Raw genomic sequence first — 14,595 nt, 5'->3', positions numbered from 1 at the left:
GCCTCATTTTAATAGCAAGTGACCCCATGATATACCTTTATTATTATGGGAAACATGTGGTAATTGATGGTGTCACTTAATATTAATGTGAGACACAAGGAGGTTAAAAATGAATAACACTATGTGCCTCACATTAACCCTTTAACACATAATGCCGTACATGTATGGCATTATGCACACGGAATTGTATGGAGCGGGCTCCTGCGGTGAGCCTGTTCCATATGTGGTGGGTGCCAGCTGTATAATACAGCAGGTACCCGGTCACAATGACTGGGATCGGCAGTCACGCTGAAACTGGTCATTTAACCCCTCAGATGCCAACAGCAATATCAGCATCTGTGAGGTAAGGCAGAGAGACCCGCAGAGGGATCCGATCAGAGCCCCCACAGTGAAATCGCCGGGCTCCGATCAGTTAACTGCTGGGGCTTCTCAGGGCTTCCTGCTAAGATGTGAGCGAGGCACAGCTCAGCAGGGAGTGTGTCAGAATATCATTCAGATCTCAATTAGGGTTAATAGGTTAGGTACTGGTCTGTGTGTGTTGGTCTATTGTCTTCCACATACAATGCTGTCTTGACACCTTTTTCTGGGAGGTCATTATCACCTACTGACTCCAATTAGGATAATGGAATCGACACCTTTGACCCCATGCTGGGTATAATGACCTCTGACCCCATGCTGGGTATAATTACCAGATTTTGATTCAGTTACATATTTATTCCCAGAGAATTCTTGTACAGTCACTCAGAATTGAGAAAGCTCGTTGGAAGAACGAGTGAAACGTTTTCAAGAAATCTACAGTAAGTCCAGTTGCCTTGATTTATTCTTTACAGGTATACCATGACCTGGATAAATGAGAATCTTCACAGACATATCTGATAAGTGCTTGCGTAATTCTGCTTTGTATCTGTTTTGTAGTGCAACCTACATATTGTAGAAGACAATCTCTGCAGGTTATTAAATAAATTGCATAATCTGTGTTACAGTTCAGATATTGTTTTATGGTGTCATTCTTGCCATTCACAGTAGACGTCACATGTTGACACACTGACATGTATTTGCAACAGATACATCTGCTACTACCACATTTGTAGCTCCTTTTATAGGTGAGCCACATAGGTGGAGTTGCTGATCATTCCTGGAAAAGACTGGGGCTCATTTTTTTTGTCCTATGGTTGTGGCTCTGCGGGGCAAACACTATCCCTTTCCACTCCTGGTCAAAGTTTAATAAGGGAGATGTCACTGTATGATATTACAAATCTCCATGTATTCCTTACTGTAACCTGTCACAAAAGTTTCTGGCTTCCCTTTTTTTATCTTTTTTTGTTATTTTCCTATCTGAAACTGCCTTTTTGGGGAAATAATTTCTTTCTGCCTAAACCCCAAGTTCACACCTGAGCGTTTTACAGCGCGTTCCTACGCGCTGTAAAACGCACAACAAGGAGAAACCAATGCTTCCTTATGGGAATGGTTCTCACCTGGGCGTTTTACAGCGCGTACGATCGCGCTGTAAAACGCCCGACGCTCAAACAAGTACTTGAGCGTTTTTTGGGGCGTTTGTCGCGCGTTCCTGTACATAGACTTTCGGGAACGCGCGACAATGTGTGTTCGCTTGTCTCTGTATGCGCGCTTGTAAACGCCCGTACAATCGCGCATACAGAGCGCTCCTTTCAGAACACTCAGGTGTGAACCCGGTGAAAGAGAGAGCCCATTTTTTTGCCTCCTCTATAGACGTGTAGCATAATTTCTCACAAGCAATGTGCTACCGATATTATCTGCTTCCCTCATAAATGCAGTACTATCCAAACAGTTGCATCTGGCTCGCAACATTTCGCCCATTGGTATGTTCCTTGTCACATGAGGTGGGTGACATGAAGTCGCTAAAAGGGTAGTATTGCCAGCCGTCTCTTTTCTATGGGTTGATGTTGAAATTATTGAATTGGCGGCATCACCATATAGATGCAGGTCCAGAAAAACTATAGATTTCGGATCATGATGGATGCTAAATTTGATTGTATCTTTCCCCTCATTGACGTATTCACCTAAAGCTGGAATATCGCCACATCCCCGACCCATATAATCAGCAGATCATCTATGTAGCGTCCATACCACTAGATATTATCTAAAAAAGGGTTAGCTTCTGTAAATAAAAACAGTCTTTCCCGCCAAGCCATGAAAATATTAGCTATGGAAGGTGAAAATTTTGCCCCCATAGAGACTCCTGCCAGCTGCAAATAATGAAATAAAATTCATCAAAGAGTACATAATGTAGAAAATAATACCGACCAATGTAGTCCTGACCCCAACGCACGTTTCGCAATCGCTTCCTAATCCCCTGAGGAAGCGATTGCGAAACGCGTGTCGGGGTCAGGACTACATTTGGTTGGTATTATTTTCTACATTATGTACTCTTAGTAATTTGGGATAAATCCTTTGTCTCCTTTCCCTCGTGGTTTGGCTGGTGTTGAAGGAAATTTAATACAGATATTTTCTATCAATGGGTCTTGTAGTTTGGCATCTGACACTTTACCTGTGGTCCTGCTATTCTTTATTCCTGTGTATGCATGCTGCCATTACTGGTTTTTAAAGGGAACCTGTCACCTGGATTTTGGGTATAGAGCTGAGGACATGGGCTGCTAGATCGCCGCTAGCACATCTGCAAGATCCAGTCCCCATAGCTCTGTGTGCTTTTATTGTGTCAAAAAAACGATTTTATAGATATGTAAATCAACCTTAGATGAGTCCTGTCTCCTCCATGCTTGAGAGAGGAGTCCAGCGTTCTCTGACTCGGAGCCCAGCCATGCCCACTGTGAAGAAGCTCAGCACCGCCCCGCATCCTCCGAATCTCCTCCTTGCTTCCCGACGTCACAAAGCTAGAACCCTGTAATTTCGCGATGCCAGCACCGGGAAGGAACACTATGTCGACACTGCGCATGCGCTAGCTCGCACATCGCGAGATTACGGCGCTCTAACTTTCCGACATCGGGGAGCGAGAAGGATATTCGGAGGATGCAGGGCGGTGCTGGGCTCCTTCACAGTGGGCGTGGCTTGGCTCCGGAAACGTTAGTAGCCTCATTTACATATATATAAAATAGGGTTTTTTTACACAATAAAAGCACACAGAGCTATGGGGAATGGATATTGCAGATGTGCTAGCAGCAATCTAGCAACCCATGTCCTCAGCTCTATACACAAAATCCTGGTGACAGGTTTCCTTTAAGTATGTTGGATATTTAATCAATAAAACATTTATTTATTATATGCTGTGTATTCTATTTTTGGGGTGGTGAGTTGAGTTTATTATACACAGCTATTACTTTGTTGGGAGCTAGTGTAATTTTGGAGTAAATATTCTTGATTATTAATCTCCTATAATGTGTTTCTATAGCAGCAGACTAGAAACAAACCCTGCGCAGTCTGATCGTGCAGTCACACTGCCATGCATTCGTCCCATACTCATCAAATGGACACACCAGATGTGGTGTGAACATGGCTTTAGACTGTACGTAGCTTCTGAGCATCACTCACATGTCTAAAGTTGTGGGAATCAGACAAAAATGTAATCTTACTCCCTGGCTGTGATATCAACTGGACACTTGCCTGATGCAAGCGCCTTGGTTTATTTGTTGGGGCTGACAGAATGAACCTAAAGGGATTTTATTAATATACTGCCCTATAGCAGAGGCTCTCCTAATATCCTGCCATAACAATACACAGGGTTTGGTAAAAAAAAAAGAAAAGCAAAAGGATATTCTCCCTCTTACTCTGTGATATCAGATACGTGCAGTCGTTCAAACCAGGGCCAGATCATGTAATCGATCATAGACAAGGATTCTCCACCAAGGTATGGGATGTTCCTTTTGGTAAGTACCTTTAAATAAAAAAAAGTTAAAGAGATGAAATAAAAATGTTATTATTATAAAAGGAAATTAGTGATCCAGATAAAAGCAACATATTTTCGAAAATCTGTAATTTAAGGCTATGTTTGCATACACATGGTGGTTTCTGTTCCCAGGCCAGAGTAATATCATATAATGGATCTCCATTTAATTTTAACCCATTAAGGACAGCCAGTTTTGGCTTTACAGATCACTTTTCAGCAGTCATCTCATTGTCAATACAGGCAGGATAACAATGATTGATAACACTGCTATACAAATCAATCAGGATCAATAGGTGATGGCCACAGCTTAGCTACTTCCTTCCTGTACAATGACCTCTGCGCAGGTCACATGCCTAGAAAACTCTCCAATAGAGGTCAGTGAGGTCAGCTCCAGTCTATTGTATCTTTAGTCTATGCGGTTGCTGCAAAGCATATATCTACACAGTCTAGTGGCCAGTGTAAAAACTGCACGGTTTTAGGATTTAAAAAAAATATTTTTTTAAATTTATAAAAAAAATAAAAAATCATTAAAACTTTGTTAAAAATATTAAACATAAAAACTTGAATTAAGCAATAGGTCATTTTCTGATGACACATTCCCTTTAAGAACATAGCCCCATTTACTTCACGTGGTAATATTTTTGGACTGCTTTTACTTATCCAAATGATTCTGAGACTGTTATATTGTGACACATTGTACTTTAGGTTTGTGGTAAATTTTCGTTATGATAAAAATCTGAAAAGTAGTGAACATTTTTAAAAAATTGCAGTTTCCAAAATGTGAATTTCTCTGCTTTTAAAAGGGTTGTGGGGGACTTAAACATTGATAACCTATCCTCTGGAGGGGTCATCAATATCTAATCTGTGGGGTCCGACTCCCAGCATCCCTGTAGCTCAGCTGCCAGAAAGGGATGCGGCCTCCTAGGACGTAACGTCAAGCAGTGTTTGTGCTGCTCACTTCCAAGCACAGTCGCTACACAATGTACGGTGTAGTGCTCGCTATACTGTGCAGAGGATTCAACAGCTGATCGGTGGGGTGCCAGGAGTCAGACCCGCACCAGTGAGATACTGATGACCTATCCTAAGGACAGATTGTCAATATTTAACTCCAAGAAAACCCCTTTAAAAAGGATAGGTGATAAGTAATCTGATCAGTCGAGGTCTGCCCGCTGGTACCCCCACCAATCAGAAGAACCCACCCACCACCGTGAATGAAGGAAGCGGCAGGTCGAGCATGCACTCTGCTGCTTCATTCACTCTCTGTGGGACTACCGGAGGTAGCCAAGTGCTGTATTCAGCTATCTCCAGCACCCCCATAGAGATGAATGGAACAGCAGCTGCCATACGTGACCATTCGTTCGGGTGTATTGCCCATTCTTAAGATCAGTGAGGGTCGGACCCCCACCTATCTCCGATCCTATGAATAGAAGAAGACTTAAAACCTTTAAAACTTTTTGGGATTAGGTTTTACAGAGATCTCAGTCTTAATAATTTTAGATTAGACTTACCTCTTCAAATGGTTTGAATTTCTCAAAGACCCTTGTCTTCAACTCAGTGTAATCTTCATTTTTTGTTCTGGCAAGCAGAATATTGAATGCGAGAATTCTAACCTGAAGTAAACCATACACAGTAATTATAGCTACAGACAAGCAGTCCAACTGAGTCCATCAAAAAAATTTTTTAACTCACCTTAATCCACTTGTTCGCGCAGCCGACTTCTCTTCTGTCTTCATCTGTGAGCAATAGGACCTTTGATGACGTCACTGCGTTCATCACATGATCATCATGTGATGATCGCAGTGACGTAATCAAAGGTCCTATTGCTCACAGATTAAGACAGAAGAGATGCCGGCTGCGCGAACAAGTGGATTAAGGTGAGTTAAATTATTTTTATATTTTTTAACCCCTCCAGCCCTATTGTACTATGCATTCTGTATTCAGAATGCTATTATTTTCCCTTATAACCATGTTATAAGGGGAAAAAATAATGATCGGGTCCCCATCCCGATCGTCACCTAGCAACCGCGCGTGAAAATCGCACCGCATCCGCACTTGCTTGCGGATGCTTGCGATTTTCAGGAAAGCCCATTCATTTCTATGGGGCCTGCGTTACGTGAAAAAAACGCACAAAGAGGAGCATGCTGCGATTTTCACACAACGCACAAGTGATGCGTGAAAATCACAGCTCGTGTGAACAGCCCTATTGAAATGAATGGGTCAGGATTCCGTGCGGGTGCAACGCGTTCAACTCACGCATTGCACCCGCGCGGAATACTCGCCCGTGTGAAAGGGGCCTTACAATATCACAACCGGTCATATAGGGTCTCTATTTTCTGCACTCTTGCCTTTAGCAATCTGAAGTTGGTAGCCTGTATAGTAGCATAATGTGGTAACATAAGGATAGTTGCCCAAGTAGGCTTTGCTCACCACTGTGGAGCTCTTCTCTACATATCACACCGCAATCTGATAGGAATGATTCCTTCATACTCACAATCTCTAAAGCTCCTACCGTAGACAAATGCTCCACCTATCTGATATTGATGAAACCAGGAAACCCCTTTAATGTTCTCCATCCCCAAATGTCCTACCTCGTTGAACTGTTCCAGAAGAATCTTCTGTTGAGCTTTTTCATAGGGGTCTGCGGGGGTCAGCTTAACCCCGGGAAAGGCTTCATCCAGATAGTCACAAATAATTAGAGATTCATAGATTATTTTATCATCCGAGGTTTCAATAGACGGCACCAAGCCCAGTGGACTTTTCTCAAAAAACCAGTCTGGCTTGTTCTTTAGGTTAATGTTGACGACTTCATGTCTGAACAAAGGAAAAGAATGTATGAGGGTGGATTCAGAGATCATTTTTTTGTGGCATATAAAAGCTTTTCGTAAATATAGAATGCAAGACACAAGTGGTTTTTTTTTGCTACTGGCTCTTTTTTCTTCTTCTTTTAAACACAGCATTTTAAAGCTTTTTTTTAGGCGTAGAAAAAGAAAAACAAACCACCACCTGCGCATTCATTTTGAAAAAAAAAAAGGCACTAAAATAGTCATAAAAAACAGTATGCATAAAAACACTAGCTTTTTTTTTTTTAAGGGTGTGTTTTTGGTAGTAAAAACCAGTGCTCCCTGTAATAAAAAGCAAATAAAAAACGATAAAATAATAACAAGGTTTGGCACTGAGGGTGAAAGGGATATAAAAATGTTTAATAATTAAACCAGTGGCAAAATAAAATATTAAAAACGAGTAGAAGCACACCACCGATCACTGTGAATTACTATACACCAGCATATTTTAATATAGTCCTAGCTTTAAAAAAAAAAGCTGATATTAGGACAGTTCATTTATTTATTTTACGCATTTATATAGCGCTGCTATATTCCGCAGCTCTTTACAGACATTAGCATCAGGCTGTCCGCAGTGGGGCTCACAATCTAAGCTCCCTCCCTATCAGTATGTTTTTGGAGTGTGGGAGGAATCCGGAGAACAAACACAGGGAGAACATACAAACTCCATGCAGATGTTGTCCTTGTTCGGCTTCGAACCTTGGAACCCAGTGATGCAAGGAACCAGTGAGCCACCATGCTGCCCGGTGGCGGTGCAGGTTAAATCCTGCCTGGTAAGAAGACACGATACATAGATAACAGTCTTGTGATAGTGAGCACTGCGCCTGTGCGGTCGTACAGAGAGACAGGAAAGACAGAGGCTGCTTGTGCGCCTGCACATAAATGGGTTTTATCCGACAACCCAAACCTATTGCACAGTTTCAGTGCAACTTACATTCTATAAAAGGAAACCCTAACACAAAGAGTTACCCCGAAACGCGTCTAGCTTCACTTTTATTCTTGAGACCTTCACCCCTGAAAGCACACGGTTACCTCTCCATTTATATGGACCAAGATTTACAACTATATAGTTGATGGCGAGAACATGGGACAAGCAGTTTAACAGCCATTATTCCAGAGTGGCACTATAAAGCGCACCAACTGGACTCGCTGTCTATAAACTATATAGAGGGACTACTGAGCCCAGCAAGTGACAGATTTGGATCAGTGGCGAAAGCTAAGGGGCCCTGTGCAGGCGCACAAGCAGCCTCTGTCTTTTCCGTCTCGCAGTCCTCACTACCAGATGCCGGAGACAAGTGCAGCCGGCGCTCAGCTTTGCTATTAAATAAACAGACAGTGAGTAACAAGACTTGGCTATGTATGATGCAATGTACTCTCGTTTGTAATATTTTACCACTGGTTTAATTATTAAAGGGCGTCTGTAAGCAGATTAGTACCCATGACACGGGCTGACCTGTTGCATGTGCGCTTGGCAGCTGAAGGAATCTGTGTTGGTCTCATGTTTATATGTGCCCGCAGGGCTGGCCTTAGGTGTTCAGGCGCCCTGTGCGAGCTAATCTTGTGTAAACATACACAAAGAGGAAAACAATCTTTGTAACAAACTGTTTTTATTTTATTACAGATAATTTAAGTGCAAGTGCAAACCAGTACAATCATACCCAGTGTCACCCATAGCCAGTCTCCTGCCCCCTTAATCATACCCTGTGTCACCCATAGCCAGTCTCCTGCCCCCTTAATCATACCCAGTGTCACCCATAGCCAGTCTCCTGACCCCTTAATCATACCCAGTGTCACCTTTGCCCAGTCCGCTGCCCCCCTTAATCATACCCAGTGTCACCCAGATCCAGTCCCCTGCCCCCCTTAATCATACCCAGTGTCACCCTCATCCAGTCCCCTGCCCCCTTAATCATACCCAGTGTCACCCTCATCCAGTCCCCTGCCCCCTTAATCATACCCAGTGTCACCCTCATCCAGTCCGCTGCCCCCCTTAATCATACCCAGTGTCACCCAGATCCAGTCCCCTGCCCCCTTAATCATACCCAGTGTCACCCTCATCCAGTCCCCTGCCCCCATTTAATGAAAGATATTTGAAAAAAAAAAAGAAAAAAACAATAAGAACAGGTACTCACTATTTGAAGTCTTCTGCTCCCTCCCTGTCTGCAGAGCACCGACCGCCGCCCTGACACATTGAGCGGATCCTTCCGCGGCTCTCTGTGAAGGCGCAGCACTTGGACGCTGCGCCTGCGCCCCTAAGCTCCTCCTCCACGCTCCGGAACCTGACTTGGCAGCTGCAGCGGCTCAGCTCGCCTCACACAATCTCGGGCCGGCCTGCTGTAAGAGACCGACTGCGAGCCGTGTCGGCCGCCGGGCTCCCCTGTTGCCATGGCGCCCTGTGCGGCCGCACAGCTCGCAAACCCCAAAGGCCGGCCCTGTGTGCCCGCATTGCTGAGAAGAATGATGTTTTAATATATGCGAATGAGCCTCTAGGTCTCTGGGAGCAATGGAGGCATTGCCGTTACACCTAGAGGCTCTGCTCTCTCTGCAACTGCTGCACCCTCTGCACTTTTAATGACAGAACCAGGTAGGTGTGATGACTTTTACATTGTCTGGTCCTGTCAATCAAAGTGGAGAGGGAGCAGCAGTTGAAGAGAGAGCAGAGCCTCAGGTGTAATGGCAACGCCCCCATTGCTCCCAGAGGCTCATTTGCATACATTAAAACATCATTTTTCTCAGCAATGCGGCCACATATGAACATGGGACCAACACAGATGCCTTCAGCTGCCAAGTGCACATGTAACAGGTCAGCCAGTTTCATTTTCCTCATGATAAATTCCCCCATATTCTTTTTTGCCATTATTGCAGAGTGGCACTATAAAGCGCAGCAAGTGCACCAACTGGACTCGCTGTCTATAAACTATATAGAGGATGACACTGTTAGGGGGGGCATCTGCGGATGACACTGTTAGGGGGGCATCTGTGGATGACACTGTTATGGGGAAATCTGTGGATGAAACTGCTATCGGGGGCTGGTGTAATAGAGTACAGTAATTGCACCGGGCCCCGTTGCGAGTTTCCGGCCTCCAGCCCCTCCTCCCTCCCCGGTGATACATCGCAGGCCGTGCTGTGCAGCATAGCGGCCGGCGATGTATCAGTGTCAGCAAAGTAAAAATGGCAGCGTTCGCTTTATAAGACGCACTGCCATTTCCCCCCCCCCCACACACACACACACACACACTTTTGGGGGGGGGGAAAGTGGGTCTTATAAAGCGAAAAATACGGTAGATCTCATTGCTGACAGCTCTCACTACATGCACTCTGTTCTGAATACAGTATTGTGTGCAGTCCGCACAGTGAGCGCTCACTTTTCCCACACAGATTAGTACATGACTTAGAGATGACTGTTTAATTGGAACCATTTTGGGAAACATGAATTTTTGATCGCTTGGTATTACACTTTTTGTGATGTAAGGTGATAAAAAATTGCTTTTTTGGCCCGGTTTTTATATACTTTTTTTACGGCAGTCATCAGAGGGGTTAGCTCATGTGATATTTTTATAGAGCAGGTTGTTACGGATGCGGCAATACCTAATATGTGCTTTTTTTTATTTTATTTTACACAATAAAAGCATTTTTTTTTTTTAAATCATGTTTTTGAGTTTCCATTTTCTGAAAGCCATATTTGTTTTATATTTTTTGGGCGATTGTCATAGGTAGGGGCTCATTTTTGTGGAATGAGGTGACAGTTTGATTGGTGCTAACTTTGGGTACATATGACTCATACCATTTTTTGGGAAGTGAGGTGGGCAAAATTTCAATTCTATTATATTCTATCATGTTTTTTTCTATGGCGTTCACTGTGTAGGGAAAGTAATATGATCTTTCCTTAGATCAGGTCGTTACAGACGTGGCGATACAAAACATGTTTAGCATTTTTTTATTTTTAACCAATTATATGTGTGGATAAAGTATGTTTTTAATTTTCTTTTTTTTAACTTTTTTTAAGATCTTGAAGATCCAGTGGGTCTGATGCATCTACAATACACTGTATAGTGTACTGCAGTGTATTTTCAATTACACTTAGCCTGATCAGGCTCCTGCCTTTAGCAGGAGCCTGATCAGGCTCAGACATACCATGGTAAGCCTGATGCCTGTGAAGGCGTCTGGTTGCCATGGTAACCATTGGGACGCTGCTACAGCAGCACAGCGGCACGATGATTAGCCCCTTCCATACAGCGGGCCCTAAGGACTGTGGCATGGAAGGGGTTAAACAGCCAACATCGGTGCCAGCACCGATGTTGGCCGTTTCAAGCAGAGTGTCAGCTGTGTGTTACAGCTGATGCTCTGCTCCGCTCGGTCATCCTGAACTGGGGGAATGGGCTGGCTGGGAAGGGGGAACGGGGGATTGGGGAAATTCTGTGCTGCCGTGCCGTCCTGAAGGGGAGGGGGGGTGACTTGTACCACTCGCCGCTTGGCATTCTCTAGGAGCTTGAGATCACGTAATATCTTTACAGCAATAAAAATTCCTGATGCAGACATCAGGCACATTAGTTGAGAACCTTCACAACATTTGGTGCCTACTTGATTCCTTTGGCAACCAAGACAAGGATTGCTCTTTGGACATAGGGGCAGAATCTCATGCCATAAATCCGGATGACTCCCTCAGGTACTGGTCCTGGGGCAGCGCTGCCTGAAATGATATATATTTAATCAGTACATAGAAAAAGTAGATCATACAAAAATCTAGAGGAGACCAGAACAGTGCTAACTGCAACTTAAACCCAAGAATATTACTCTGGTTTTAATTTATCCCCTACTGGCACCAGATGTGACATAATTAGGAAGAAGTGCACGCTTCTTAATAATTGTTGCGCATCTGTGCAGGTTCTATCACGTCTGATATGGCAGGTAACAGACATGCGGCGCAGAGAGAAGGGAAGGAGAGAACCGTTTCACTAGGGAGAGGGTGGAGTGGGGACCCCTAAGTCACCTAGCACTGGCACCTGGCTGCCCTGACGTCCCTAGACGGGCTGCTAACCCATACACCGATCACATGTCTTGTCCCTGGCTTACCCTGAAATAAGCCCTAGGTAGTGAATAGGGCGGTGGGAGCACTACTCCTCCCCACTGACATCTAGGGTAACAACAGAGAAAGGACAAACAACAGAAACACCACAAACAATCCCCAAAGGGGAGAACCGGAGATCCAACAGCACCAGTTCCAACAGCTCCTTAGCAACTTCAACTCCACCAGAGGTCAGAATAGAAGATCTGGAAAGAAGGTCTATATCTATAACAAGGGAAGCAGAAAAGGGAGAATATATAGTAACTGGGAGTGGCTGACAAAGAACAGCTGAAAGGAAAAGCTACAGATTCCTATCTGGGACAAAAAGGATTGCAAACCTAAGCAGGAAAACCTGGACCGGAATCCATTCCCACCACTAGGTCATGGAGCGATCTCTTGAAAGCGAGCGAGTAGCTACCCGCTGCAACCTTCTGACCCCAGACACAACAGGGTCAGCGATAGGTTGTGACACCCTCGTGACAGGTTGCTGAGACAAAATGCCAATCTACACCAACTAGGGTAAACAGGGCTCCAAAACCTGAAAAAGTTGCTAAATTTTAGTCAGTCATGCCTAGCACCATACTGACCCCGCTAAAAAAGAAGCTCCTTTATTCTGCTTGATTGACAGGACCAGGAAAGATGACGCTCCCAAGCACAAAAGCTGCTTCCAGTGCAGTGACTATTCATACACCACTACCGTAAGTGTAGCAGTGCATGCGCAGTCACTGCTTTGCTATTGGAAGCAGAGCATCTGTGCTAACCCTGCAGGTGAAGAAGCTTGACTGATAGGGATGCTTAACACCCCAGAGTGGTGTTACCACTCCTGCACCCTGCTACTATCTCTAATGGTCTAACCTGTATGTCATCTTATGTATTTTGTTCCCGGTCCTCTCCATATTGTGCATTGATAATATTGTTATGCAACTGTTATACATGTAATGTGCCTGGTTCACCAGCAGGTGGCAGCGTTTCTGGCAGAGCTATACTTAGACAGATTGGAACTCACCATTCTATTCTCCCCCTTTTGGGCAGAAGTGGGCGAGTTCTGCTTGCTAACAGAAGGAGGGGTGGCAGTTCTAGTTTTCCCTAGCTAGGGAAAGGGTGTACAGGGGCACATCTCTGCTGGACGTGCCCCTGCCAGCCAGAGCACCCTAAGCTCTGTTGGCCATGGAGGCAGAGATTTGAAGCCTCAGAAGCCAAGAGCACAGTCCTCTGGCAGAAACTAAGTCAGACTAAGGAGAGAGGTGCAGCATAAAGAAGAAAACAAAGTTACTAAGCTAGCTTGTCAGTACAGCAGAGATAAAGAGGTAAAGCAGAGTTTGCCTGCCAGTTTATACTAAAGCCTGCTGGAACCAAGACAAAGCCTGAAAACTGTTTTGGAGATACATTTATTCAAGTAAAGTGGCCGTTGAACTTCACAACAAGGTCTGGACTCAAGTTATTTTTCCTTCATCCCTCAATTATTCCCCCTTTTTATTGCTTCAGAGCCAAAGCCTGGGGTCCAGCAGTATCCAGGTAGGAGCACCGTGACACAATAAGAGACATTTATGCCGCACTACACAACTCGGCAATTCCTACTACACCTGGGAAACGATAGAGAGGGGCCCTGGCGGGAGGCGCATGTCGCAGATGGACATCTCGCCTGGCCCTGACAATCACTCACCTGCGTCTCTGCTCTGAATAGCTGCGCAAACACAGAGGCTCTGTTTCTGCTTCCAGAGTAGTGACTGTTCATGTGGCACTACTCGAGCAGTGGTGAAGGCGCAAGCTTGACACTTACCCTTGGCCAGACTCCTCTGTGACCCGGTCATTGCTGCAGACGGTCAGTGACTGTAGATACCTAGCACAGGCAGAGAAGACACGTATGTCAGTGTATGCAGTGCAGCAGAGGCCGCTCAGCTCTGTATGTGAGAGCCGACCTCCCTGCAGTCTATATCTATGTGTAACTATAGCAGTCCCCTCCCCCCTGATAATAATCAACCAGAAGAGACCCGGCTCCTCCTGCCTGAGATCTGCTCCATGTGTACAGTGATTACTATTCTGGTCGAGGGCAGCTACAGTTTCATGCACTGAAGAATACAGATATAATCTTACCTTTATTAGAAATCACATATCAGCAATGACAAAATACTTTGCTGGAATGCAAACAAATTGTGATTGTTTTAAAGGGCATCTTTCAGCAGATTTGTACCTGTGACACTGGCTGACCTGTTACATGTGCACTTGGGCAGCTGAAGGCGTCTGTGTTGGTCCCATGTTCATATGTGTCCGCATTGCTGAGAAAAATGATGTTTTACTATATGCAAATGAGCCTCTAGGAGCAACGGGGGAGTTACCATTACTCTTAGGGTACTTTCACACTAGCGGCAGGACGGATCCGACAAGCTGTTCACCCTGTCGGATCCGTCTTGCCGCTATTTCGCCGTGCCTCCGCTCCGTCCCCATTGACTAAAATGGGGACGGGGGCGGAGCGCTGGCGCAGAATGGCAGTGCACGGCGAAAGGCCGCCGGACTAAAAGTACTGAATTTCCGACTTTTTAGTCCACAGCGAAATAGCGGCAGGACGGATCCGACAGGGTGAACAGCCTGTCGGATCCGTCCTGCCGCTAGTGTGAAAGTACCCTTAGAGGCTCTGCTCTCTCTGCAACTGCCACACCCTGTGCACTTTGATTGACAGGACCAGGTGTGATGACATTTTCACTGCCTGGTCCTGTCAATCAGAGTACAGAGGGCGTGGCAGTTGCATAGAGAGCAGAGCCTTTAGGTGTAATGGTAACGTCTCCGTTGCTCCTAGAGGTTCATTGCCTCTCCCT

General features: G+C 45.0%; 1 protein-coding gene across 3 annotated transcripts in view; it reads right to left on the bottom strand.

Moving 5' to 3' along the window:
- The window catches only part of LOC121003152 (glutathione S-transferase omega-1-like), a 102,026-nt gene extending 88,391 nt beyond the window's left edge, over positions 1–13,635 (bottom strand). The window contains exons 1-5 of one of the 3 annotated variants that reach the window (XM_040434763.1): positions 13,563–13,635; positions 11,299–11,407; positions 6,469–6,691; positions 5,389–5,490; positions 3,762–3,868 (exon numbers count right to left, since the gene is read on the bottom strand). In XM_040434763.1, the coding sequence (XP_040290697.1) occupies positions 3,762–3,868; positions 5,389–5,490; positions 6,469–6,691; positions 11,299–11,407; positions 13,563–13,593 (572 nt within the window). In that variant the 5' untranslated portion in view covers positions 13,594–13,635. The remainder of the gene's footprint in view (positions 1–3,761; positions 3,869–5,388; positions 5,491–6,468; positions 6,692–11,298; positions 11,408–13,562) is intronic. The other 2 variants (XM_040434767.1, XM_040434766.1) reach the window with 2 other exon arrangements.
- Positions 13,636–14,595: the final 960 nt, after the last annotated feature.

This window comes from Bufo bufo, chromosome 6, assembly GCF_905171765.1.
Source record: "Bufo bufo chromosome 6, aBufBuf1.1, whole genome shotgun sequence".
NCBI lineage: Eukaryota > Metazoa > Chordata > Amphibia > Anura > Bufonidae > Bufo > Bufo bufo.
The sequence above is the reverse complement of the archived record's forward strand: the minus strand, read 5'-3'. Positions and strand labels throughout refer to the sequence as shown.